At 54.1% G+C, this 26,628-nt stretch overlaps 8 protein-coding genes across 8 annotated transcripts; 5 read left to right on the top strand and 3 right to left on the bottom strand.

The window, feature by feature from the left end:
• Positions 1-589: 589 nt before the first annotated feature.
• C8A04DRAFT_26978 (major facilitator superfamily domain-containing protein) lies at positions 590-2,515 on the top strand (the record flags this gene model as incomplete). Its single annotated transcript, XM_062780119.1, has 6 exons — positions 590-772; positions 892-1,022; positions 1,083-1,221; positions 1,294-1,419; positions 1,479-1,736; positions 1,811-2,515. The coding sequence occupies 6 exons, from the start codon at positions 590-592 to the stop codon at positions 2,513-2,515; spliced, it is 1,542 nt and encodes a 513-aa protein (XP_062638589.1).
• A 379-nt stretch (positions 2,516-2,894) lies between these two features.
• On the bottom strand, positions 2,895-6,639 carry C8A04DRAFT_35937 (peroxisomal biogenesis factor 11-domain-containing protein; the record flags this gene model as incomplete). Its single annotated transcript, XM_062783347.1, has 5 exons — positions 2,895-4,122; positions 4,200-4,365; positions 5,560-5,564; positions 5,856-6,014; positions 6,098-6,639. The coding sequence occupies 5 exons, from the start codon at positions 6,637-6,639 to the stop codon at positions 2,895-2,897; spliced, it is 2,100 nt and encodes a 699-aa protein (XP_062638588.1).
• Positions 6,640-7,221: 582 nt separating this feature from the next.
• Positions 7,222-8,341, bottom strand: C8A04DRAFT_10838 (Nitronate monooxygenase; the record flags this gene model as incomplete). The annotated part of the gene is made up of 3 exons (XM_062776732.1): positions 7,222-7,765; positions 7,825-8,230; positions 8,299-8,341. 3 exons carry the CDS (start codon positions 8,339-8,341, stop codon positions 7,222-7,224), a joined length of 993 nt encoding a protein of 330 aa, XP_062638587.1.
• A 664-nt stretch (positions 8,342-9,005) lies between these two features.
• C8A04DRAFT_35935 (beta-lactamase-like protein) lies at positions 9,006-10,251 on the bottom strand (the record flags this gene model as incomplete). The annotated part of the gene is made up of 2 exons (XM_062783346.1): positions 9,006-10,086; positions 10,160-10,251. The coding sequence occupies 2 exons, from the start codon at positions 10,249-10,251 to the stop codon at positions 9,006-9,008; spliced, it is 1,173 nt and encodes a 390-aa protein (XP_062638586.1).
• A 1,641-nt stretch (positions 10,252-11,892) lies between these two features.
• C8A04DRAFT_26973 (uncharacterized protein) lies at positions 11,893-12,843 on the top strand (the record flags this gene model as incomplete). Its single annotated transcript, XM_062780118.1, has 2 exons — positions 11,893-12,385; positions 12,458-12,843. The coding sequence occupies 2 exons, from the start codon at positions 11,893-11,895 to the stop codon at positions 12,841-12,843; spliced, it is 879 nt and encodes a 292-aa protein (XP_062638585.1).
• A 5,592-nt stretch (positions 12,844-18,435) lies between these two features.
• Positions 18,436-18,922, top strand: C8A04DRAFT_26972 (uncharacterized protein; the record flags this gene model as incomplete). Its single annotated transcript, XM_062780117.1, has 3 exons — positions 18,436-18,469; positions 18,604-18,663; positions 18,747-18,922. 3 exons carry the CDS (start codon positions 18,436-18,438, stop codon positions 18,920-18,922), a joined length of 270 nt encoding a protein of 89 aa, XP_062638584.1.
• A 2,604-nt stretch (positions 18,923-21,526) lies between these two features.
• C8A04DRAFT_10782 (ribosomal protein S7 domain-containing protein) lies at positions 21,527-22,455 on the top strand (the record flags this gene model as incomplete). The annotated part of the gene is made up of 2 exons (XM_062776714.1): positions 21,527-21,937; positions 22,009-22,455. 2 exons carry the CDS (start codon positions 21,527-21,529, stop codon positions 22,453-22,455), a joined length of 858 nt encoding a protein of 285 aa, XP_062638583.1.
• A 1,554-nt stretch (positions 22,456-24,009) lies between these two features.
• C8A04DRAFT_35932 (uncharacterized protein) lies at positions 24,010-26,353 on the top strand (the record flags this gene model as incomplete). Its single annotated transcript, XM_062783345.1, has 4 exons — positions 24,010-24,184; positions 24,271-25,143; positions 25,211-26,096; positions 26,179-26,353. The coding sequence occupies 4 exons, from the start codon at positions 24,010-24,012 to the stop codon at positions 26,351-26,353; spliced, it is 2,109 nt and encodes a 702-aa protein (XP_062638582.1).
• Between the last annotated feature and the right edge of the window lie 275 nt (positions 26,354-26,628).

The following is a 26,628-nucleotide window of genomic DNA, read 5'->3' as shown; positions in this document are numbered from 1 at the left end:
ACCTGCCCCGAAATGGCAGGAGGTCAGGGTCACATTGTTTCCCGAGGAGCACGACCCCAACCACTTCCTCCTTCATCCCGCTCCTGCAAAACTTTTCTCTCCATCAATTGATGCCACCACTCCCACGTGCCCGGAGTCGTGGAGCAGCGCTGCTTGTCGGGAATAACTATCACAATGTCAACAAGACCGGCCACCAGGGCAATAGTGGCCAGGTTGACCCCGTCAAGCCAGAACCACCTTATTATTAGCGAAACGGCGCTGCCGATGCACGTCCTGCGAGCCGCAGAATAACCCGGCATATCGGCATGCAACCTTAGGACCGGGGGTCTACGACCAACAGAAAATTTAGAGTTCTTGAGAGACACACCAGAACCTGACCTGCGAACTACTGCATAATAATCCTAAAGTAAACCGCCCCCTGTGACCTTAAACCTGTAGTGTATAAGTGCGCCCATCCCCCACTCTTTGTGTTCCCCCAACTCCTCCAAGGAGATCGTCTCTCGACCGCTTCCTTCAGGTTTCCCCGCCACACCACACCACATCTCGTCACTCACTCTCTGTCGACCACGACAACACACCCTTCGCCAAAATGGCTGAACAGACTGACGCCGCCCCTGCGGCGACAGCCCCTGTCGATGAGACGCGCGCTGTTGAAAAACAACACCAGCAAGAGGAATTACCCGTCGCAACTGTTAACAAGTCATTTTGGAAGGCCCTCCTCCCCGTGATCGCGTGCGGCGCGGGGCTGTTTTCGGATGGATACATCAACAACGTGTGTTTACCACATCATCGTCCTCATCATCAGATGAAACTGCTCGTCCGAACTCGACGTCGGATTTGGTGCATTTTGTTTCGTCTAAGAAAGGCATGTTGACATGTATGTGATTGTAGGTAATCGGCTCGGTCGTCACGATTCTAGCAATCCAGTACGGTGATACGTGGAAAACGTCAAATGCCAAAAACTACCTGAGCGACATCGCCTTTGCGGGCACAGTTGTCGGGCAGCTTGCTTTTGGGTATTTGTAAGTGTCTCTCGCGGCTGGTGGCGTCGTATGGGCAGATAAGCTAACTAGTATCCTCAGGTCCGACAAGTGGTCGCGCATGAACTCACTTATCTTGTCTACCGTCATTTTGCTTATATTTACTGCGCTTACCGCTGGGTCGTACTACCATGGCGATGCGGTCGGGATGTTCAACATCTTGACTGCCTGGCGATTTTTCGTAAGTGATAAGATGCCGCGTCTTCTGTTCGGTGCCCTTCACAAAGAGAAACTCGGGCTAACAACTTGTTAGGTTGGCATTGGTATTGGCGGTGAATACCCGGCGGGTAGCGTGGGAGCTGCCGAGTCGACGAGCGAGCTCAAGTCCGGGACGCGGAACATGTGGTTCATCCTCTTCACCAACACCATGATCGACTGGGTGAGTGCCCATTGCCGTCCTAAAATCCAGCCCAAGCATGGGTCTAACGCACTAAACAGGGTTTCGTTTTCGGTGCTTTCGTCCCCTACGTTGTCGCCGCGGCCTGCCAAAACGGACATTTGAGCACCATCTGGCGTACCAGTCTCGGTATCGGTGCCGTCTTCCCCGCGTTCCTCCTCATCATGCGCTTCTTCGTCAAGGAGCCGGAGGAGTTCCGCAAGAACTCGATGAAGCACGCCAAGACCCCTTACCTTCTCGTGCTCCGCTTCTATGGCTTCCGCCTGTTCATCGTCAGCTTGATCTGGTTTATCTACGATGTAAGTCCGCGGCAACATTTCTGTAACTTGTGACGGGGCAGAACTTCACAAAGACATAACACTAACGTCGGCAGTTCTCCTCCTACTCCTTCGGCATCTACTCCTCCACGATCCTCGCCAACATCTTCGACTCCTCCACGGCACCCCTAACCACCGTCTTCGGCTGGAACACCGTCCTCAACCTCTTCTACATCCCCGGCACGGCTCTCGGCGCCCCCGTCTCCGACCTCCTCGGCCCGCGCTACGCCCTCGCCCTCGGCGTCACCCTGCAATCCATCGTCGGCTTCATCATGGCCGGCTTATACCCACGCCTCGCCCGCCCCGAAATGGTCGGCGCCTTCACCACCGTCTACGGCATCTTCCTGACGCTGGGCGAGCTCGGCGCGGGGAACAACATCGGCCTGATCGCCGCCAAGACGTGTGCGACGGGTGTGCGGGGGCAGTACTACGGCATTGCCGCGGCGGTCGGGAAGATCGGTGCGTTTGTCGGGACCTGGGTGTTCCCCTATATCGTGGCGGCCGGTGGTGATTCCGAGACGTTGTCGGCGCAGTACCCGTTCTGGGTATCTAGCAGTTTGTGCGTGTTGAGTGCTCTCCTCGTGGTCTTTGGGCTGCCGCATATTGGCCAGGACACGATTGCTGAGGAGGACATCAAGTTCCGGGCGTACTTGGAGGAGCATGGGTATGATACGCGCCAGTTGGGGCTCAAGAGTGGAGAGAGCTTGGAGAGTGTTGGGGTTGTTGAGGAGGATGAGGTCAAGAAGGAAACCTCTAAGTAATAGGGGTGTGACGACAGACAGACTAGGAGGTTGGATTCTGGGTGTTGGATTGGGGTTGGAGTTTTGGATATCAGTAATGACATAACATCAGGGGGCGCTGTGCTTAAACCGGATGATAACTGACAAGGAGGTAGATACCCAATGGATTACATACATTATATTTGTAAATTCTAGACCGTACTTGCGGTATCACGGCGCTTGCGAGTTGACTATTCCTCGACCTTCGAGACGAAAGATAATTATATGTTGGTCAATAAGCTAGGCTTTATGTTTCATTATATTATAGATGCAAACCGCACCTCGTTTATTCTCTGCTGTCCCGTTCAAGGCAGATGTCGCTGGCAGATGTGGCAGTTTGTTTCCTATCCAATCCTGCCAGTCAATCAAGCTCCACTTGCTCCAATGCCTCGCGTACAAATACATCCTCCTCTTCTTCCTTCCCATTGACACTATCTTCCCATTCCCCATCCGCACTCCGCTCATCCCCTTCACTCTCCGTTTCCGGTGGCGTCTCTATCCCACCTCTCCGCTGCCCATGACCACCCAAATTCCTCTTCAGCATACACATCTCCACTGTGATCCCTGGGCCAAACGCACACCCAACCACCATCTCCTTCGGCCCCTTTACCTCCGCCAAAGCATCCATATCCTTCTGTCGCAGCCGGTCTAGCACACTTATGATGGTCGCCGAAGAGCTGTTGCCGTGGTTGATGTAGGTGTCATAACTGGCGCGCAAGTGCGCCGACGATAGGCCTAAAACGCGTTCGGCGCCGGTGAGGATGGTGGCGCCGCCCGGGTGGAGGGCCCAGTCGAAGTCGGTTGGGTCGGGGTGTGCTTTTGCTGCTGCTGCTGTGAGGGATGGAGCAAGGGAGGAAAGCAGGGCGGAGAAGGTGGGCGCCAGCACGGATTCGGCAATTTGGGGCACGCGTGGGGAGAGCACGACTTTCCAGCCGACCGGATCGATGTCGAAGCCTAGGTCAGTTGTGGTGGATGGGATGGTATGGTGGTGCCAGCCGAGGAGGGAGTAGATGGGTGGGACAGGGAAAGCCACTGTGGGAGAAGGGAAGGGGATATTATTGGAAAGAAGCAAGGCGCCTCCGCAGTCGCTGAAAAGGGCGATGCCGATGCGTGTTTCCTGCGAGGTGTGGATGGACTCGAGCTCGCTGCGTCCCATGGTTGTGCTGATTTCCAGCGCGACGACCAGAATGCGAGCGGGTTTACCGCGTGCCGTATGGCCGAGGCACAAGTTGGCAGCGGTACGGAGCGCTGCAAGGCCGCCACTGCATCCAACGCCGTGGAGGAGTACTTTTTCGGTGTTCGGGCTCAACCCGAGTTCCTGTGCAACGAAATGGTCGTAGCCCGGGTTGGCCGAGTTGGTGCATGTCGTCGACACCATATGGGTAACCTGATCTGGATTCACACGAGCTTCAGCTAGGGCTTTTCGGGCTGCGCTGATGGCAAGCGGGACGCCGTCCTTCATGAAGACCTTGCTAGACTCGGCGATGGTCGGCGGGTCCGGTTGGTTCATGATCGGGTGGTCATGGGTTCCAATAGAGGAGCGGAATTCGATGCCGCTGCATCGGTTGATGGAGAGTACTTTGTTCATTCTGATTTCTTAGTGTTAGTTGCTGATTCCCAAGCAACAAAAGAAGACGAAACCAGGAAACGAGAGAGCTGGACTTACGCGGGCGACTCTGGGTAGAACCGCTTGCTTAACACCTCGATCGAATCCGGCTTGAGGCTGTGAGGCGGGTATTGGGTCCCCAGTCCCAAGATGGAGAGGTTGAGGTCGTCCATATTCGTCCGTATCGCCATTGTGCCAATTCTCTGATGTTTGTTGCCTAGTGATGCTGTTGTTTTGCTTCAGCAGTCCTTCTTTCAGGACGGGAACACCAGTGGTATTAATTCGGTCGTTCTCCAACGAACTAGCAACAATATGATCGATTGAGTCGATTGCTGTCGAGCCAAAGCGAATAAACCGGAAAGTAGGCCTGGAGATGCGCACTCGAATGCCTCAGCCGTGACTGTGACGAATCTATAGGTTAATTGGCAGGAACAACTGGCCGAAACAGCAAGAGCGGCGGGGAGAAAACAAATATGGCAGGAAGGGGAAGACAAGAGAGCCATTGCCAAAAGCAGCACAGTCCCCTAGATTTATAAAGGGCAAAAAATGGTGGCCCGAGGGAATGGTTCGATAAGAGCTGAACCTTACACGCACACGCACGTATGCACACGTGTGCCATTTTGTACATAGTACCGCCCTGCGGGCAATGATGCGGGATAAATATCACATTTAGCATCCATGCAGAGGAATCTTGTTTTTTACATCTTTCAAAAAAGCCCTAAGGTTGCTCTGCTGCTGAGCTTGTGAGCTGATTCTAGCCGATGTGATTCAAGGAACAGCCTTATACCATGAGCGTTACGGGCAGGCGGCCGCAGATGATGTCAAAGTGACTCAGGTATAGCTTTCCATAGTCTTGTGAAACAGAAAATTACAAGAGCTAATGGAAGGAACACAGAATTCATGGGCGGAAGCCATGCTCGGGGACCTTTCTTACATACGCTCTTCCCCCCCCAGCCCGATCGCCATCCCGGCCAAGTAGGGCGGAACGGCTCCGTTTCGGATCCGGGCCGGATGTTGACGGCATCCTGTTAGCCCTCAGAGAGACATGAGGATATAAGAGAGGAAGATTTTCATAGAAGTCGCCTCTCGGACTTTCTCGCTGTGTAAGTTATCTCGATAACTAACAGAATAGAATACCTATCTGCATTCTGCCACAGGGCGAGTTCCTCACACCATCCATAAAGAGTAACGTGTTCGCTTTTTAGGGCCGAGATGTCGTGCCTGGTTTCTAGGAATTTGTTGCCGTTCCTTAAAAGAGGGGAGGGAGGTACGGTATGCATGAGTGGCATGGTAGCTTCGTGTGGTGTTGATGCTTGAGCATACGACGTCACAGCTTGCATTCCATGCCACTTTCGGCAGGGGGTATTTGGGGTTGATTCTTATGATGCAAACCCTAACCCTCTAGATACTTCAAACGCACGATGTCTGAGGCAAGATTCGTGTCATAAGAGCTGGGACCTTTGATTCACTCAATTTAGATATAACAAATATGTTCTTGAATTACATCGGCAATACAACAGCTAAGAAACGTATATAAAAGCTAACATGACTCCGAGGTATCAAAAACACCACCGACCACCACCATTTTGGCACAATTTGCCTTCCCTGCTTTCCACCCCTCAAAGCCACTCCAATCCATCACGCATATGTCGAGCAATCGCACGTATGTACGGATCCGACCCTCCGGAGTGATGATTATTTAACATGGCGCCTTACGCCGTCTTCTTCCACTGCAGGTAGACGCCGATCAGAGAGCTCAGCGTACCGGCGAGACCAACAACCCCATCGTCAAGCGCGACCCAGTTGAGCGCTGACAGCGGAACGGTCAAATCGCAGAGGTCCGAGGTCAGCTGCAGCTGGCTAGCCTTGCGTTCCCTAGAAGAGAAACGACTCGTTAGCAACAGGCATTACCCCAAACGGTGTATATGATGAAACATCACGCATAAGGGAAAACTTACAGCGCAATCCTCTTCGCCTCCAAAACACCCTCGCCCTCCTTCCGGTCAACCTTCGCCTCACGCAGCCGCAGCTGGCGCAGGGTATACAACTGCGCAATTAGACTAAAGGTAATCCCAACAGCCCAGCACCGATACGCCTGCTGCTGCAAGTTCTTCGCGCGGGGACTCTTCTTAATCCCCGTCGCATCCAGCACCGTGCCCAAATCAAACGTCAGATAACCCGCATAACCCAACTGGCGACCGACAGCCGTGTACCGCAGTACGGGGTCCAGGGTCTTGGAGTCGGCAGCGACGGAGGCGGCCTTCAGGTGCTCGATGTTCTTGCCGACGCGCAGGACCTTGCGGATGAGGCCGAACTGCTTCTTGGCGACCTCCCAGGGGGCGATGGATGTTTGGGGGCGGTTGGTGCGCAACAGGTACCAGGCGTAGAAGCGCGCGAAGTATTGGATCGTGCGCAGGAGCTTGTCGCGGCCGACGGTGGTGGCGACGAACTTGAGGTAGTGCGATACCGCGGGGTGGTAGACGAGTGTGTCGGCGACCATTTTGGGATGGAGTTTCGGAGTTGGACGGGGGTTTTGAGTCGGAGAAGGCGACGGCGATCTGTTGCGTTTGGTCTGGGACTTGGTCCTTTCGAATGCTATTGTTGTTTGGTCCCGTTTGTGTTGCTGTGAGAGAGTTGGGGGGAAGTTGTTGAGACGGCGGTTTGCGTGACACGAGGTCGGAGATGGCAAAAAGTTGGAGATGGGCCGTTCCAGGGGAAAATGGGTCGGGATGAGACAAAGTCGCGCGATGCCGTCAATTCAGTGAGCACATGCCGAGGTTGCGCCTGCACTTGCGCCCGCACTTGGCGCACTTCGGAGCCGAATCCCCATGCAGGGAAGACCAGCATGACAGGGGGAAAGGGAGCGGGGCGCGTTTCGGCTCGTCATTTCAACGGCTGTGCTCTCGTGTCAGAATGATTGACGTAAGGGTTAGGGTTAGTTCTCTTGGTTACTGCAATATAATCGGTTCGTGGACGTGGAAAATTTGACATGTTCAAGAAAATAGAACTAGTTGCACAGAGATAAAGAAATATATATCCCCCATATAACCCAAAACAGAACGTCTACGCTAGTACATACACCCTACAGCTTCGACGACGGGGCAAACAGCCCGGTCCTCTCGGTCAACGTCTGCTCCGCCTCCTTCTCAATCCTCGCCACCAGATCCTTACACGTCGGAATATCCTGAATCAACCCAATCACCTGGCCAGCCGTCCAGACGCCATGCTCCGGATCACCATTGATAAACACCTCACGGCCGCGCTTCCCACTGACATAAGGCATAACCTCAGAGAACTCGCCCGTCTTAGTCTCAGTCTCGATCTTGAGCGCCTGCTCAGTGACCTTGTTGCGGTACAGGCGGGTGGTGTTGCGCCAGCGGCGCAGCAGAAGCGCCGTGTCGGTCTCTTGCGCCTTGACTATCTGCTCCTTGATGTTGTGGTGGACGGGGCTCTCGACCGTGCATAGGAAGCGTGTGCCCATGTTGATGCCACAGGCGCCTAGGCAAAGGGCTGCCGCGAGACCCTGGCCGTCGGCGAAACCGCCCGAGGCGATGAAGGGCACGTTGAGGGTCTGCCGGGCCCGGCTGAGAAGGATGAAGTTGGTGATGTCCGACTCGCCGACGTGGCTGTGTCATGGTTAATATCATGATGGGAGTTGGGTTAGGGGGCGGTTCCGGTCGCTTACCCAGCGCACTCAAACCCGTCAATGCTCAAGAAATCGACACCAAGCTTCACCGCCGACTGGGCATGCCTGATGGTAGTGCACTTGTGCAGCACGATGCAACCGGCCTTCTTGAGCTTCGAAATCACCGGCCCCGGCGAGTTCCCCGCAGTCTCGACAATCCGGATGCCCTCATCGATGACGACCTGGGCGTACGCCTCGTAGTCTGGCGGCACAAACGCCGGCAGCAGGGTGATGTTGACGCCGAACGGCTTGCTTGTCAGTTTCCGGCACTTCCGGATCTCCTGGCGCAGGCCCTCGGGCTCGGGCCAGATGAGCGCGGTAATGATACCCAGGCCGCCAGCGTTGGACACGGCGCTGGCCATCTCAGCTGTCCCGACATGTTGCATGCCACCTTGGACGACGGGGACTTTGGTTTGAGCCGTGGTGTTAATGTAGTTCAAACTGTGACATCGCAGAATGCGGGCGATGACGTACCTGCAATGCCGAGGCGGCGGGTCAATTCGGTGTTGAAAGGCATCTCGACGGGTGAGTTGACCGAGCCGGCCGTCACAAGCTATTGAGGATAGCGAAGTGTACTGTTTTGGAATTCTCGATTTCCAGTGATCGACTCGTCTTTGTATGTTCCGGTGGTGGATCGTTCAACGTGAGATGATTCCAAATCGAGCAAAGGAGGAAAACCCAGAACTGGGAACTCTCCGTCTCATGGGATGGATAGTGTTTGTTCTCAATGAGGCGCGGCGAGGAGGTTCCCTCGGCCGGCGCCAGGGGTCGAATGAAGGACATTGGCCGAGCGTCCGGGTTTGGGGTGAGCCGAGGCTCCTCGGTGGAGTGTGGAGCAGTGTCAGCGTTATCCCCGAAACGGAGAACAGGGGTCATGCGGAGCCGGCACGTGCCTCAAGGAACCGTATTTTACGCATCGATACGTTATTGCGGACTCCCTGGGTAACATACGTTTCCTTGTGCAACCGGAACCCGTTGCTCATCCATTCTTCACAATCCATCAAACTTCTTCAACATACCGGTCTAATGATTCCTACTCATTCGTTTCTTGAAGCGAACAATTGGGGATCGCTAAGAATGGGGGCTCTGTGGATTTGAATCGATTATCCAATTTGCCTCGGCCTCATTCCCTTGAAGCATCTGTACGAACATGAACGGCACACACGAAATCTAGGTAGCCTTCAGCTTTCTGCCGCCCGTTTTGCAATCACCGCCTCAAACTCCTTCAAAAACAACCACCGCGTCGAAGAGCTCAAACCCCGTTCCCGCCAGTCGTTCACCTTCTCCGGGAAAAGAGGCATTCGATCCCGCAGAGTGTGGTCGTGGGCAATGACAATAAACACCTCATCCGACGCATCTAATTCCTGGAGCTTCCCCACCGTATCCATGGACTGTTCATGATCCAGGAAATATGGTCCCTTGGCAACATCGAAGAAGGACCTGTCAGGCTGTCCCGTCTTTGTCAGGCTGGCGAGGAGCTCGCCGGGACAGGGACATGGCGTTGTCTGCGTCGTTTGTGCCCGAGTCTCCAACCCCTGAAGCGACGGGCCATCACGGGGCAGCGGTAGATACGCCGTGGGCCGGAGCACACCGATGTGATGGCAACTATCGGCGCCCATGAGTACGAAAGACGGGGGGTCAGCCGTGGTGCGCGCCAGGCCGCACATGTGGCCGACTGCGTGGCCGGGCGCGTCAAGGAGGTAGAATGAGCCGTCGCCGAAGTAGTCGAAGGCGTCGAAGCGGCCGATGCGGACGTGCCCTTTTTCTCCTGCTTGAAAGGAGATCTCTTGGATGGGCCGGCCTCCCGCGATATCTGAGTCGAGCATCATTGATTCCGGGTTAGTGGGGTAGCCCGGCCAGGATGCGGCGCGCACCCCCGGGCCGAGGACGAGTGGTGTCGTGGGCGGGAAGGTTGACGGGTCGCCGGTGTGGTCGAAGTGGTTGTGCGACCAGACTATGGCCTCGACATCGCGGGGACGAATCCCGAGTTCGGGCCCGGAACCACCACCCTTCTCATGTCTTTCCGCATCCTCGTTGAGCAGCGTCGCGATGTCACTGCCGCGCGTTATCATCGCAGCCTCACGCACCAGAGAGACCAATTTCGGCGCGGAGTTCTCCCAGTCTTGTCTCACGCCCAGATCGAAGACCACATGGCGGTCGCCGTGGGAGATGAGGAAGCAGTAGGTGGGTACGTGCTGGGCCTCGAAACCGTCCAGTGCGGGCTCGTAAAATAGACCCGGTTTGAGGTGCAAAAGTGTGCCTCTAGGTGTACGAGGTACGTAACGTATGCGATGTCAGTCACCGGTTTCAAGTTAGGTAGGGCAGGTGAACGTACGCATCTAGGACTCGAACATCCACAGTGTGGGGTGAGTGTGGGATGTGTAGATCCGGGGCCACGGCCGGCTCAGTAAGGAAGTTAGATGACATGGGGACGTTGGATGGGATCGGTAGTCGCCGGTGGAAATGCAGTCTTGCGGTTTGTCGTGATGTGATAACAAAGCCGCGACAGGTCATGGAACTGGAATCTAGTGAGATATGGTAAGTTTATGTATCACCAAAAGAGGGGTTGTGGAAGTTCCCGGTTTAGCCGAACCGTTTCTACAAGTCAGCCAAGCTTCCACGGTCAGCTTATCCCAGAAAATAGTATGATACCATACGAGAGGAGAAGCAGGGGACAAATGCAAATACTTGAGTCAGTCACAAAAAAAGGGATTTAATAAGAGGGATCAAAGAGGCTAGTGGTCAATTATTATGTGGGTTTCTTGTTGGGTTTGTAAATTTCAATGCTTTACAATACCGCCCTTGATTCTCATCAGGGTAATCTACCAAACCCCGAACACTCCCTTCGTCCCTCGAATCATCCCAAGTGACCTTCTCCACGGGCACCTCAACCTCTACAACCCCTACATAACCAACGTCAACCGCCGCGCTCTTAACACTCCAGTGTCAAGGTAAATAGGGAGGCCCAAAGACGCCGATGGGGGTTTGTTGGGCATGTTGTTGGCCGCGGGATGGCATAAAAGGCGGCCTGGAAGCTGTAGTTGATGTACACTTTAGTACCCGGGGTTTAGGGGATGGAAGTTAGTAGGACAATCCATAAATTGTACTGGAAGTTTACGCTTTTACGTTTAACTTTGATTCAACTCACTTACACCTCAACTTGCCGATCAACTCCAAGCAGCTTACTCCTCCGCCCTCATCTTCGGTCGCAAATCACAACTTGGTGCCGTGAACCCTCCAGACTCTGCACAAAACGCTCTGCTTTGCATTGCCCCCGACATCTGGTATATGACCGACAGGATATCTCTTGGTGCCTTAGTCGTCCCTGATTTGCCCCTTTTGTTTTGTTTACATCCATTTTCAGTCTAGCACCGGGCGACGCACTCGCTAACCCCTTTCATCTACATAAACCAACCGCGATACCGTCTACGCCTCTATTCACCTTACCAGGCAGTATCTCCTCGACTATCTTTGAATATGGTACCCACCCTCCTTCACCCATTAGTCATTCTCAAACTATTGGCTAAAAAGGGCCACTCTACTCCAAGCCCAACAATGGTTTATGGGACCAAAGCGTCAGCTGGAATACGGAGTTAAGCGGACCTAACGCCGGCACGGCCCCGACTTGACCGGAGGCGGCCGGGTCTAACCTGGTCGGCGCAGCAATGTATCACCGCGGACATATCATATTTGCGAGGTACTCGGAGTGTCCAGATATGAGGTGCCGATTTTGGATAACCAGTTGGCTGGTTGTGTCCCCGCTAGAAGAGTAAGGGGATGAGGGGAAGGTTAGGTGTCTGCATCATCCATCACCTTTGTCATACGGTTAGGGAATTAACACATAGTTTTTGCTGTTACTCAGGTGGAAATAAATAGGGGTTAACTTCCCGAGCTTTTCTCCGCGAGGTTGCCCCTTCAACCGATACTTCAACTTCGAGTTCGACTTCAGTTCCGATTTCGTTTGTCTCAACCTTCCCGCTTCTACAAATAAAGCACCCCGTCCCAACCAACCACCCCAACTCTTACTCCCAACCACTTCCTTCGATCTCTACCAAGCATAGCCCCATCATGGCCACCGCGTTCGCCACCCCCAACCGCCCCCTCACCTGGTTCATCACAGGCTGTTCCTCAGGCTTCGGCCTAGCCCTCGCCCGCATCGTCCAAGCTAACGGACACAACCTCATCGCAACCTCCCGCAACCCGTCCCGCACCCCCGACCTCGTCGCCGAAGTCGAAAAGAACGGCGGCAAGTGGCTTGCCTTGGACGTCAACGACCAAAACTCGGCGGATGTAATCGCTAGCGTGGAGAAGGACGGTGGTGTGGATGTGCTGGTGAATAATGCGGGGTATTGTATCTACGCGCCTGGGGAGGTGTTTAGGGAGGAGGAGGTGAAGGAGTTGACGGAGACGTTGTATTTTGGGCCATTTCGGTTGATTCGCGCGGCGTTGCCGGGGATGAGGGCGAGACGGTTTGGGGTGGTGGTGAATTTTAGTAGTGGTGCGGCTATTGAGGGGAGGGATAGTATGAGTGTGTATGCGGGGGCAAAGGCGGGACTTGATGGTATGTTTTCTTTCTTCTTTAACCTTCGTTTCTGTGCTGTTCTTGTGGGTAAGGTATTTACAGCAACGCTAGGCCTCTCCCGCGTGGTCGCCAAAGAAGTGGCACCCTTCAACATCCGCCTCCTGACCGTCCAGCTGGGCACGTTCGACACCAACATGGGCAACGCCACGGTGCTAGGCGCAAACCTCCTGCCGGAGGACTACAAGGGCTCGGTGTCGGAGCAGATGATGCGTATCCTGTCAACTGGGGCGTTCAAGGGCGACGGCGACCCGGTCAAGGCTATGCAGGCCGTCTACGAGGTGGTCACGGGCCAGGGGGTGGGCGCCGGCCGCGAGGCGGAGCGATTGCTGCCGCTGGGCCGGGATTTGAAGGGCAGGCTCAAGTCGGTGCAGGAGTATTATGCGCATGCTGACGAGGTGTTTGGGGAGGTGTGTGGGAATGTTTACTTGGAGAAGTGAGAGGGTCAGTCTGGCATACGGTCGTCTGGGTGTTGGGCTTCTTCCATCCTTAAAATCCCTTACTGTGTACACATAAAGGACTGACAGCGGCGTGATGAATCCCGTTCCGTCCCCTCATCATCCGAATACATGTGTTGACTGGATGAGACCAGTGAGCGTCCTTGACGACAGGATACATATCTGGTGGTTATCTGTCGGACGTCCTTCTTTGACAACTAGTCGTCCAGGGGTGTGCTTTTCGTTCCGGTCAAGGACAAAATGGCAACATCTTCAGCTACTCCCCTCGAACTCCAACCCGGACAGCATTGACGTGAGGGCGGAGGGAAAAAATGATAGCGTTGACATTCTTGAAAACTCGGATAGGGAGGTGATGCTCGAAGAACAAGTCACGGAGTTAACGATTAAGTCCATGGGATTAAGCACCAACTGTGCAGAATACTACCCAAGCAATACGCCAACGCAAGAAGGATTATACGCGCGTAGGAATGGCCCAACCGCCCTGGCTAAGGCTGGGTACATATAATTACCGGAAAAGGGCATTATCTGGCAGACGCTGCAAGTGTCGTCCAATTCTACCCCTCAACAGAGAACCCCCACCGAAGCTCAACTCCTTTCCATGCGCTATGCAATGTCATGCAGCGCCCTGCATCATGCATGCGGGAGACCTGAGATATCTGAATCTAGGCACCCGCAGGGAACGTGTGATGTAATGGTGAGTTACGAGCGAAAACGTCGTACTGGGAGCTATTTTGTGACAGCTGAAGAAGAAGCTCCAGCCGAAGTTACCGAAGGGTTAATCTTGAGGTTCTGGAGAGCACCGTATTAATAACTGTGCCAGGTCCAATCACTTTGAGAGCAGTCGATATCTGGAGCTTCCCCCCCTTTTCCGAATATTTTAGGTCTACCTCAGCATAACGTAACGCATTGTAAGATCCCATAAGGATGTCTATCGGACACGTAAGTGGCTCATTCACCAGCTTCTACATAGCCTTCGGCGTAATTACATACGTCCCCGTCCCGGCAATTTCGACTACAAGTATACGGACGGCCGGTTTCCGGTTTCATGTCGATTCTGATGACACCTACAAACATACACTAAGAGAGAGATATTCGAGATAAATTTGACTAACTATACTATGAAAGAAGGGAGACGAAAGTGAAAGCTGCTTTCAGCACGATCCTCAAAATGTAGTTAAGAGATTACAAAACCCGCTGCTGAACTTTCAGCACAAATGAGGCTCTCGTGAGGCTGTACTATGTAGCCATTCACTGGCGTCTTCACCCTACTCGCGCGCTCAAACAACGGGTGTGAATGACTTCCAGACTCACCATATTCTAGATTGACTCACCTCATGCGCGTCACATTTGCGCTCCAGCTCCAACTACCAGGACAGGACGTGAACGAAGGCGTCTCCCGTGTACCGCCTGCAGCCATTCACCGCCATCCTCAGAATTAATTAGCGCCAGGCATCAAAGGCGGACTGAGATGAGCCGAGACCTTTTTTTGCCCTGGTCCTTGATATCCCCTACTTCCTTTCCACCGCTGACTTCCGGCGGTGAAGGTAAGGGTGAAGGTGAGGAAGGCCCAACTCCGATTCCGATCGCCTTCCAGTTCTCCCACGGTCGGGCCGCACACGAGTTCTCATGGGACCGGGCCGAGGCGCGCCGCAGGCTTGACCTGTGGGTACATGAGCGGTGGAAACACGAAAGGCGCTCGTAGCAACCGCGGGTTTGGCCGTGGACTGAGTTGGGGAATGGAGGAGCCGATATCATCGGAAACGGGTCCCAAGGCGGCGCAACGGGCTCATAGGTTGTCGATTATCGACTATTCAGCCGCCGGGATAAGGAATGGCTAACAAAGGTGTTCAGGCGATGAAGTATGATTTTTTTACGACGTAAACGATCAAGGGTCAGTTTTTTTATCTCTTATAACGTTATCCATTAATTATCCTGTCCCAATATACTTTTATGCACTTGTTCCAGATGTCCCGGCGTGTCATAATTTGATGGATGAAAACGCCGTCCTGATTCTTCGCAATGTGATTCAGCCTACGAAATCCAAGTATTTTAACCAGCTGATAGACGACTACATCTCTCTCGTGATGTTCAGCTGAACGAAGCGGTCCGACACATCCTGCTGTTAATCAACATATGTTTCCATTTTTGATTGCCCATTAGCTTCAAATTACAACAAGTGAGACCCGGGATATGTGGGGCGTGTTTGTGTGAAGATACAAAATAAAGTTGCAATAGCGATTCATCCGTGTTCAATGTTGGTTGATGTTGAGTTCCAAAGCTTTTTGAATAATTAGTTAATCAAGGTCAATGAATTACGCTACGTTAAGAAATCGTATTGTAATTACACAATACCTAGTGAATGTTTAATTATTAGACATTTTTTGTAAGTTTGCGTAAGTTACGGTAATGATGCCTCATTGGTCGTGCTTGCTGTGTCATGAATTTCTTGTTTATTCTGGACTAATGAGGCAAAAGCATCCTGGCACCCTGCACACAATCAACATGAACAACTAACTTCAGGTCGCCTCCCTTTCCCAGATCAAAGTACATCGCTTTTTCGATACAAAAACAGGTTTCTACCACTCTCAATGCAGCCATAGTTTCACACCCACAACGACATACGAGTCAACAAGTTATTGCTGCAGTATGCCCAGATTCCATGTGTGGACAGTGGGATCGTTCAAACAATCAGCATGTTTTTCAGTGTTGGACACCAGCCACGGCCCAGCCGTTATGTTTTCCTTGACATGGCATCCTGGCAGTGGCGCTTGGTGGTTTCAGATTGGCACTGCAGTCGATAAACAGCCCATCGCTGTCTCCTCTCGGCGACGGTCGTTCTGACACATCTCCAGTTTGACACGTTAAACACTCTCGTACGAAGGCAGCTGATGGCGCAACCGCCGCGGATGCGAGCTTGCTTGCGAACCAAGCTATTCTTTACGCAGCACACGACGGGACACAGCAGGCGCCGCAACGCTTTGAGACGCCAACACCCGCCATGATGTGGCGCCGAAAATCCTTTTCATTAAGCAAGAATCACGTTCGCCCTAGTCCGGCTCCCGTACCCTATCGATCTGTGTGGCCCTTGCCAGGTCCGCTTTGGTCCAGTCGGTTGCACACCTCACTCCCCGCGGCAGGCGGTTCTTGGGCCGATGTCGACAAGCCGCGTGTCACCCGTGCCTCGGCTTCGGCTTCGGCAGGCCGATCGAACAACGTGAAGCTTGGGCCGCGTGTTTGACTGCCGAGAAGCAGCTCTGGCCATGGCTAGGGCGGGCCGGTTCCATGGTTATCCTGCTTCCGGCTTGACGTGGCCGGTGTCACTTGAATCAAGGATGATTGTTCCTCCCACTGCAACACACAGAAAGCTTCAGGAGCCACTCAATGACTCCTTCCGGGCTCTCTGTTACAGCAGCTATTCTGCTCAAGCGACACGGTTTCTAGTCCATAGGCGAGTTTCGACCGACCTAACGCGGTTCCATACGGAAATTCAGACTTTCTGTTTGGGCCACTAATTATCCAACCAGGACCAAACCGCATTTCCCACCCATCAACGTTGGTGGTGCCGATAAGAGTTTTCAGGTGTGCCTCATCACTGCACAACATATCAACGCTTGCAACCACCATTCGCTGATCCACGGCGATGGAAGCTCCCAGCCGCATGGTACCCCCTATCAGGGACGTTTGCGCTTCGGCATACGCGAACCGCCCTGGCAGTGTGCAAGTTCAGGGGCGGGATGCCCTTCTGATTGACCGATAACTACTCCGTACGTGTACGAGGCTCCTTGGACCCAAAGAGGCGGCGAAAATGTGCAAGAATCCAAAAGGCATTTTCCTTAGCATCCGGTAAATCCGGGGGGTCTATCCGGGCTATTTATGCTAGTTGATATGACCAAAACGGGACGCAACTTACGGAAAACACCGAGTCTGAGAACCAGCCACCTGCCAGCAACTCTTCCATTTTGAGCATTATCGGATACACATTCGCTTCGTTGATACCCTTTTGGACACCCCCAGCGGATACGAAACGCAGCCACGTTTCCCTGCCGCATCAGGAGCTTCGGTGGTCGCCCGATTCGCTCATTCTCAACTGGTTTGTCGCAAGCTTCGTCATAATCATGCTCGACCGGTTTAGGATTTTGACATCGGCTGCCTTTGACGGTGACAACACAGACGAAACTCGGCCGTCTTGGCACCCGAACGACAGGGAATTTCTGCCCAGCCCGCACATGATCTTTGTTGTGCAATCCTTTGGCTCTTGTTTCTTCCCACGCAGCTGGTGTTGGCAGATCCAGCCCCAGTTTCCTCGCGCCAGTTCACCCCTGATCCCTTGCTTCCCGCTGGCATTAGTTCGTTTTGGGTGGTCTGGCAGTCACCCAGGTGGGTTGACAACACACCAGCCCCCCAGTGACAGCCGCCGAAAATCTTACACCCCTGTCCCGCTGGTGTCGGCTGGCTGGTTGTGCATCGTTTTTGCTTTTTGCTTTTTCTGCACACTTTGTCTGAACGTCGGCCCATCAACTGGGTGAGACGCAGCGCTGGGACACCAATTCCCGGGAGGACGGCGCTCAGTTGGGACATTCGGGAGCCACCCTGCACCCACACTGCTTGCGTTGACGAATCCCAACCTTGGAAGTCTGGAATACAGATCCGGATGTCAACACCAGCAACATCCACACAACGGGCACTCGACGCCATCTTGTTGTTTGACACCAAACAGGCAGACACGCTCTCGCCGGTGTCATGGCTGGCCCAGGCCCCAGTGCTTGATTCAACCATGGACCCAGTTGCACCATGTCCTCTGAGAGACAAGTGACTTGGCGCACTCGTGGGAAGTGCAGGGGCCAAAAAGCAACGAGAACGGTGAAGGAGATCAGAAAAGAAACTCTTTTCAATCCACCGCCTTCAATGGAGACAAGTTGTCGCATGGCGAGCCAACCCACCAATCCTGGGCCAGAGAGGCCGTCGAATTTGTCCAAGTCGGGTGAAATTGTCGAAACTTCTTTTTTGTTTACCCAGCGGTTTACTTGCCCATTCCTATCGCCCGGCTCATGATTTCATCCGTTGACGCCTCGAACACGGAGAGAGTTCCTTTGCATCGTTGTTTTTCGTCTTGTCCGCCCCGTTCCCGGCCACGATGCATCATCCCGTTTCCCGCCCGTGATCTCCCTGTTACTCGTCCTGTGCCTTTGCGAACAAACAAATCCCCACCGGGAAAGGAACAAAACAGTAAACGGCAAGGGGGCTGCACCTTAATTAAGCACAGCGGACTCTTCGAATCCCTTTCGGCCACATCAGCCCGCCCCTACACCGTCTTAGATCCCAGTAACACCCGCCAGCGCGGGCAGTCCCGGGAGTATAAAGCTTGTCAAACGCCGTCATCGCATGATCTGTTCCCTTGAGTCAACCAAATACCACAATCGTCACAAGATCAATTCCTCGCTGAAGCTCGAAAACCAATTACTCTGCCATCTCACCATCCGTCGGTACCGTGTTAATACCACCAAGCAGCCCCTACCTCCAACCCCAGACAGCCTACGTTCTCCGTTTCGTCTATCTCACTTTTATATCAACACAATGGCCAACCCAAACTGGCAAACCAAGCTGCAGGGTACGACACCCGGGTTTCCTTTCACACCCCTAGCCCTGTTACACCGCACAACCCTGGCCACCGGGCATTTTCGCCCCTCTCAGCTACTACCATGGGAAGCCAAACAACACCAATCCACTGACACACCCTGACAGATACTTGCCGCGGATACCAAATCGCCGCCCCAACCTTCCAAATTGTCTCTGACCGACGAGGTACCAAGCCCTTCCTTCCTCTTTCATGTTTCTGTCCTCCTGTCCCTGTCCCGGTAAACTCACCTCTTTCTTCACCGAAAAAGGCGGCCGCACCGCTTGGTCTAGCACCGTGACTGTCTACGGCTCAGTACACTCCGCCCGGTTTTGGTACGACGGCAAACATGTCAACAACGCCAAGGAGGACGCCGCTGAGGTTGCCCTGACGTGGCTCAGGCAGAGACCAGCTCCTTTGCCGATTACGATCCGGGCGACTCGGTAAAGCACCTGAGGGTTGTGTTGTGGGATTGTTCTTGGGGCTTTCAGGGGTTGGTGTTTTGGTGATGAACTATCAGCGCTGGATGGGCGTGGAAATGGGGAAAGGTTGATGGTGGGAGGTCGAGGACGGGGTCTACGACCGGCTGAGATCGATGGGCTTTGTCCACCTGGAGGATGCCTGGATGCAGCGGGGAGAGATGGAGTGAGAAAGGAGACCAATTGGCCGTGGATTCCCTGAGGGTGTTGCTCTCAACCCTTTGGGCACCATGTGTGCTGCTTGGTATCTTTTCCTCCGTCTTTCCCCAGCCTTGGCTGATCTACTGGGCGACGGCACATCTCTTAGTCTGTTCCTCAAACCTCCCCCATCCCCTTTTCCGACTTTCCGCCCCCTTCCTTTGCCCGCCAACGCTATCATCCTCTTGGGCCGCGTCCCCGAACACTCACGAAAACTCGAAACTGTATGCCGTTCACAACCCCCACGGCGCTCTCGGCATTTCCAACTCCGGCTCGACCGTTTCTGGGCCCCGGTCGTCACCTCAAGACCCCCTCTATTTTCACGATTCACATTTTTCGGTCTGTTGGCTGGGTAGCTTCTGTTTGTGTACGATGCCTGGACACCTCGTTCTTCCTCTCCCCTGGACTCTTCCGGTTTCTCTCAACATCGGTATTCTCGATTTTTCGGTTCGACAGATTTTTCAGGTTTCCTCTTTTATTCTTCTTTTCTTTTCCAGATTGAGACCCATTTTGGATAAGGCCGTGCCACACGGCTAGGTTTCGCGGAGGATATTTCTTTTATTATCATCTTTTCCCCACCTTTTTCTCTCTTTGGAACCCTTCTTTTACTTGGCGGCAATCATTCATGGGCATCATCACACCTGCGAGGGCATCATTTCATGGGAAAGGCAATTTCTACGTTGGGTCAGGTCTTTTTTCGCTAATTTTTCTCGTGCCCTAACTCTGGCGTTGGCCAGGGCCAGCAAGAGGAGGAATCTCGCGCATGACGAGTTCGGTATCCCCTCGGTAGTCCTTCTTGGCCGCAGCGGGTTTGTTTGGTTTGGTCGGCGAATCAGGGGAACTTGGGGTGCTTGGTGCTTTGACGGCTAGCCAGGGGTCGCGCCCACGAGGCGGTCTACCTCTCTGGTGAATTGGTCTGGTGACCATGCGCTGTCAAGTACTCGCCCCCATGAACTCTTCTCCTCAGGAACCGCCTATCGACAAACGCCTAGCAGCTCGGGATGGAGACGTGGGGTTTCTGGAATTGCGGATTTCAAAAGTGCTTTCAGGGTCTCTACACTTCGGTATCGCATTGGCTGGCTGGTTGGGCTCTAGATTGGATCGGCTCTTTGGATGGTACACCTGTTCGTCATCTCCTATTTTCCTTAATTTGCAGATTGTTTAGACAGGCAAACAATGCATTCTGGTAACTATTCCCACCGATTTCCCCGCTGTTTACATTGACAGTGACTTGGAAGATTCGACGGCACAACCATGATCTGCCGAATCAAAAACTAGTGTCCTAGATTCTCGAACGCGATGGACGCTATCAGGGTGGGTACCTCACGGGACCCGTCCCTCTTCCATCGCGTCCAGGGACCAGGCCGCCTAGGCTCACCGCTGGGAGGGGAAACCGGCCAGCAGCAAGAAGGGAAGCAGTAGCTCACTCACTTTTCACCTACCTACACTAGGTATGTTGCCCCACGTCGCGGCAGTCTACACGCCTAGCTCACATCCGTCGGCCGCTAGGAAGAGAGCGAGAGGGGGGGAGGGGGGTTGTTGCGGGAGGCGGCTAGGGGCTGGGGGCCTTAGCGGTGGTAGGCCGACTCTCTGTCCACGTCAGGGCAACGCGCAAACGCCTGCGTGGTTCTGTGGACGGACAGGCCATGTGCGAGGGGTGGAGAGGGCCTAGTGAAGTTGTGGGACGGCCTGGACGGTCCAGACAGCGGGCAGCAGCACTTCCATTTGTCCCCGTGACCCTGTGTTTACTGAGTTAACTGCAGCGGGATTGGCGGGATTGGGGTTTGAGGCTCGGATCTGGGACTTTGAGGGGTGGGGGTTATGCAATGTGGGATGATTCGGATCCGCCGAAGAGGGAATTGGCCTTCCGATTTGTTTTGTTTTGAGGAGGATATGGGTGAGAATTTGGGGTTTTCTTGCGATGAGGTGAGGTCGAGGGAACTTGAGCCCTGGTTTTAGCGGGGTATTGAGTGCGGGTACTGTAGCGGTGTGAGTGGGGTTGCCCGTCTGGGAAGGCAAGTGGGGGGGATTCTCTGGGGTTTGGGTTGTGGATTGAAGGGTTGTTACCGACATTCAGGATGACTAAATGGTTAACGGAAATCAAATTGAGAAGATCAAGAGGAAGTGGATTTCGGGACATGAGAATATTGAAATTGAATTCAAGGCGAGTGTGTGTCTGACCCGGCAGTTCCCTTGATGTGGCTTGATTTACCTGCGAGATCGAGCATGTGGCAGGCCGGGTGGGGCGCCAGGGGGTCATCGGAAGCCGGGTAAACTTCGGCCGTCGCCCAATTTTTCGAGAAACACCTCCTTTGCATGCGGCATCACGAAATCGCTCCGGGGGGTCAGTCATTGATTCCGCCACACCACAACCATGCCACCACGATTGAACTTCTGGTCGGCCTGCCGAGCACTTACGACGAGAACCCACACCTTTGCCCCGAGGTTACTAGTCCGACCGGCAACGCAGACGAGGGGATGGGCTGACAAGGCGACATCGGGATTTCCCCCCTCTGGGTCGGGCGCACCGCCCCCATTACCCCCCAACGACGCGGGCAACCAACAACCCGCCTTCACCAGCCCTGAAAACGAGGAGGCATTGACACAGTTGCGCATGATCGAATACGGTGTTACGTCTCTGGACCCCGCTGTCGATGGCCACAAGTATGGCATGCCCGACCGGTTCATCCCACCAGCGAAGCAAGTGAAGAAACGATACGATTCCGTGGTCGCCCAAGTTACGAGGTTAATGATGCAGGATGGCAAGTTGGCCAAGGCACAGAGGGTAAGGATCCATCAGGGGAGAGGAGGAGGAAGAACGCACACAACCCAGGGAATCTCTAACACAAATTCCAGGACATGGCCATGATCCTCAACTATCTCCGCACATCACCACCCCCCCGCCTCGACCCATCGAGGCCGCTCCTGCCCGGCTCCCCTCCACCGAACCATCTCCCACTCGACCCGACCCTCTATCTCACCCTCGCCATCGACTCCGTCGCACCCCTCGTCCGGATCCGGGGTTACAAGGGCATGGCTGGTGGTGGTCGGTCGTTCGATGTCCCCATGCCGCTGGAGCTGCGCCAACGGAGGAGGACAGCGTTCAAGTGGATTCTGGATGTGGCTCGCAAGAAGCAGTCGAGGGGGAGTGGTCGGACTATGTTCCCACACCGCGTGGCGGAGGAGATTGTTTCGGTGGTTGAGGGGCGGTCTTCCGTTTGGGATAAGCGTCTCCTGGCTCACAAGTTGGGAACGGCCAACCGTGCCAACTTGATCCAGGCCCAGCGGAAGAAGTTGATTTAAACGCGGGGAAGCTGACACTCCATGGGTGGTGTTGGGAGTTTCGCAGAGAGCGAGGTATGGGCCTCTGGGGCCTCTGTGTGAGGAAGGATGCTGCCAGTACGGGTGCTGTACATTATCTGTATGGGATTTGTGGTTATTCATAGTGTCTCCTAAAATTGAGACTTGGTACCCAAATTCTCCAATCTCCCAACATATACCATGTTTTGTTCAGTGAATTCAGCCATGTTTGCTGCGCCCCGTTCTACAAGGTGGCAACGAGCCGCGTCATGTTGACGGACACCCATTAACGTTAGTTTAAGCTATGTTTGCGTTTCTAATATGGGCTAGAAACTCCGATGGCAGTCAAGAGTTGCCTGATACGGGCACAATGAGTGTGTGGAGTTTCCAGGGTCGAATGTGTTTGCGCCTACCTATACAGGGAGTTGCTTTTGCGTTTTGGGGGTCGCATGAACAAATTGCAACGTCGCCACCACGTTCTTATCGCTGTGTCGACACCTGGTTCCCTCTTCTGCAAACTGAGACAGAGCGTCTAAGCAGCATAGAATATATCTAAATATGGAACGGCCACTACTGTGTAACAGAATACCTGCAGACTGATCAATACTTCTAGATTTCGTAGTGGTTGGGATCGGGTCCTAAAAAAAAAAAAAAAACAGGGAAGAGAATCCCACACGGCCGGCAAATGGATTAAACAGAACAATCCACAGGAGCTCCTTCCATGCAAGATCCACCCAGAACCCAGCAGATCTTCTCCCCCACCCCCACACGTCATTAAGCGGCTCGAGCTCTGTTCTTCTTGAAAAGCCACGAGCCCGAAACTTAAGTTTTGAGCTTAATTGGTGCCGTTTTCATGAAGCCACCCTTCTGCGCATCGACGACCAACAAATCTTTTCGTTTTCAACGCCACAAACCAGTGATATCCGAAGCAAAGCGCAAAGTTTTCTGCACCAAGCGCGGTCGCAACCGGTGTCTTGGTATCTTGGCAAAACGGGGCCAAGCTGTGATTTCTCTGAGCCACCGCATCTTGGCACCGTCCTCTTCAAATTCACAGGCGAACGACAGCTGGGCTGGGCTGATTGCCCCCGCTGCAAAGCTGAGCGAGGGCCGACCGAGAGTCAAAGCCTGCACCCGTCACCAAAATAGAATACTGCTTCAATAACCGACGGTCCCCCTCCCGTTCTCGAAATATTGACTTTCCATTCCCAAGAAAGGTAACCCCGACCATCGATTTCTTATGCGCGCGTCCCAATGAGCGGCCCCTGTACAAAGACGGCAAAGAGACCGAGACCTGCGAAGAAAGCTTGTCGGTCAATTTGGACGAGCACCGGCCTCTGTCTCGTGCTTTTGTTTCTTTCCAACGGCCGCCCGCGACGAAGGACAGCTCTTTACTAACGCGGACACAGAATCCAAGCCGAGAAGACTCCTTCCCCCGCCCTAGAGAGTCTTGACATCCTCTCACAACGACGCCCTATTCATCGATCCACCCCGTCCTGCCACCGCTCACACGCCACAACAGTCTATATTCCGGCACATACCCACTGAACTCTGCCCATCATGGCAAAGCGGCCGGCGATGTCGATGGAGGCCATGCTCGATGAGGAGCGGAAGGAGGTGCTAGCGCTTTTGGAGGGCACCACGGCCTCGCGACCCAAACCTCCAAGTCCGTTAGAGGCTCGCTCCCCATCACCCTACACGCCCCGATCCCCAGTGCGCAGCATGCTTGATATCGGTAACGATTCCCCAGCTCCTACACCCCCCCCCCCCCCCCCGCTCCACCTGTGGATTCAAATACTAAGATCGCACCCACTCGTGTAGCCCCAGTCAGGAGCATGCTTGATGTCGATAGTCCGCCGCCACAGGCTAAGCCAGTCCGCAGCATGTTGGACGTTGTTAATACCACACCAGCTGCTAAACAAGTCTTGAGCACCCCATCATCGCCAACTGATTCCAACTCTCGCACCCAGTCAGCCAGCAGCACACAGCACAGGAGCATGTCCGATGCTTCTTCGCGGCCAGCAGACTTTGGCCCTAGGCTGGGCACCAACCGAGACCTCACCAGCGAATACCAATTTTCTGGAATTATTACGAACCACGCGGGCCAGGCCCTACCTAAACGAGTAACACAGGGGGGCAAACGGACCGGCGCAGCCCAGCCCGAGCAAGGCGGCAAGCGGTCCAACGCAATGGCGGAAATCATGAGAGGCAACGACGTAACGGGCCTGATCCTCCCAGGAGACCGAGGACGCCACAACACAGCAGGCGGACTGCCAACGCGCCTCGCAAGCAAGTCGAAGTCGCCTAGTAACCGCTTGGGCATGCGGTCACACTCGCCGCGGGCCCCTCCACTCCTACGGAACATGAGCCCGGCGGGCCGAGCGGTTATCAACGATCCCGAGATTGTTGATTACAACAATGCGTACAGGCGGCTGTCTGATGCTGCACTGGCCCTCTCGCAAGGCAGCCTTTCCGAGCTAGGGAGGAAGAAGAACTCGAATTACATGACCGGAAATGGCAGGTTAGCGAAGGACTACCTTGGCCCAGACGGCGAGCTGTTAGTTGAAGATAGTAGCGAAGACAACGCTAGCTCGTCTGGGGAGGAGGACGAGCGCGGGAGGAAGGCTGCCCGGGCAGAAACCGTCGAAGCCCAGAGGGAGGCGAAGAGCTTGTTGGCGGCAGCAGAGGAAGAACGTAAGCTAAAGAATGCCGCTGTGTTTGCTTACTTGCCGCTTGCAGGACCGCTAATTTGTCAAACCAGGTATCCAAGTGGCGTCTCAACAGCCGTATAATTACCGGTCACTCTTAGATGACCCGGAAATCACTGTGACGAACCCCTCTGGCGAGCGCCTGAAACATAACAAGCCCGTCATCCACCCCACCACTAGCTTCGATGACCCACCCGGAACTGGAACGCATACGCCCATCGATTCGGATACCGAAGCCGATCTGACCGATATTAAGCGCGCCCAAAAGCTGTCGTTTGCCATGACCCAGATCATGGACACTCCCGAGGCTCACAGGACGATTCAGATCATCACCAGGGGCGAATATTCGAAGTTGGTCCAGGAGGCCGAGGAGGAGCATCGGCCCCCACGGAAATATCTGGTGGCCACAGATCTGAGCGACGAATCGACCCACGCGCTAGAATGGGCCATAGGCACGGTCCTCCGCGATGGCGACACCCTGCTGGCTATTTGCTGCCTCGATGAAGAGATGGGAATTGGCGCAGGTGACAGCGCGCAAGTGCCCGACGAACCAAAAGCCATGAAGGAACAAGCAGCCGCCATAAATACTATTACCACAAGCAAGACCCCGATCACACCAAGCGGCACCAACCTGCCGCTACACCATCAGCGCCCATGGCCTATGCTTACCCGCGTTTCGGACTCAGGCACAGGGAACAGCGTGAGTCCTGCGCCCTCAGTGAACAGGGAGCGCAGCAAGGCGGAGGAGGTCAGGTACAAGTGTGTACAGAATATCGCCGAACGAGTCACGAAGCTGCTACGCAAGACTCGGTTGCAGGTTCGGGTTGTTGTCGAGGTGTTGCATTGCAAGAGCCCAAAGCATCTTATAACGGAAGTCATTGACTTGATCAACCCCACGCTAGTGATTCTCGGGAGTAGGGGCCGGAGTGCATTGAAGGGGTAGGTTTTGCTTCTCTTGCTCCCTTTTGCCAACGCCTTTTGCGAATTGGTGGCCATTGACTAACCTTTTCAACCCCTACAGGGTGATTCTCGGGTCATTTTCCAACTATCTCGTTACTAAGAGCTCAGTTCCCGTCATGGTTGCCAGGAAACGCCTACGGAAGCAGGGCAAGTATAAGAGGGTGCCTTCGACACACCAGATCAACAACATCCACAATCCGGCTGCACGGAGCCTAGCGAGTGCCAAAATTGATTAGACATCGATATCTGGACGCATTTCGGAATGGGCATGGGGGTTGTTACGGAGGTCGTCGAAACGGGGACTCATCTAACAGGGCATGGTGGGATACAAGAGGAGTATGGTTTTTGCGGGACCGGCGAACGCAGGACTGCTTCTTTAACCTCTTCACTCTTTTTCTTTTCTATTTCCTTCGTTCGGTCGGCCGTTTTCATTTTTAGCGGGATATCTTCCTCTTCAGCTTTATTGCTTTCTTTTTCTCTCCACTCTTCATACTCGGGTTCGGTACATTGC

This window comes from Dichotomopilus funicola (genome assembly GCF_033296635.1).
Source record: "Dichotomopilus funicola strain CBS 141.50 unplaced genomic scaffold C8A04scaffold_17, whole genome shotgun sequence".
Taxonomy (NCBI): Eukaryota; Fungi; Ascomycota; class Sordariomycetes; order Sordariales; family Chaetomiaceae; genus Dichotomopilus; species Dichotomopilus funicola.
Note: the sequence above shows the minus strand (reverse complement) of the source record. Positions and strands in the feature narration are given on the sequence as shown.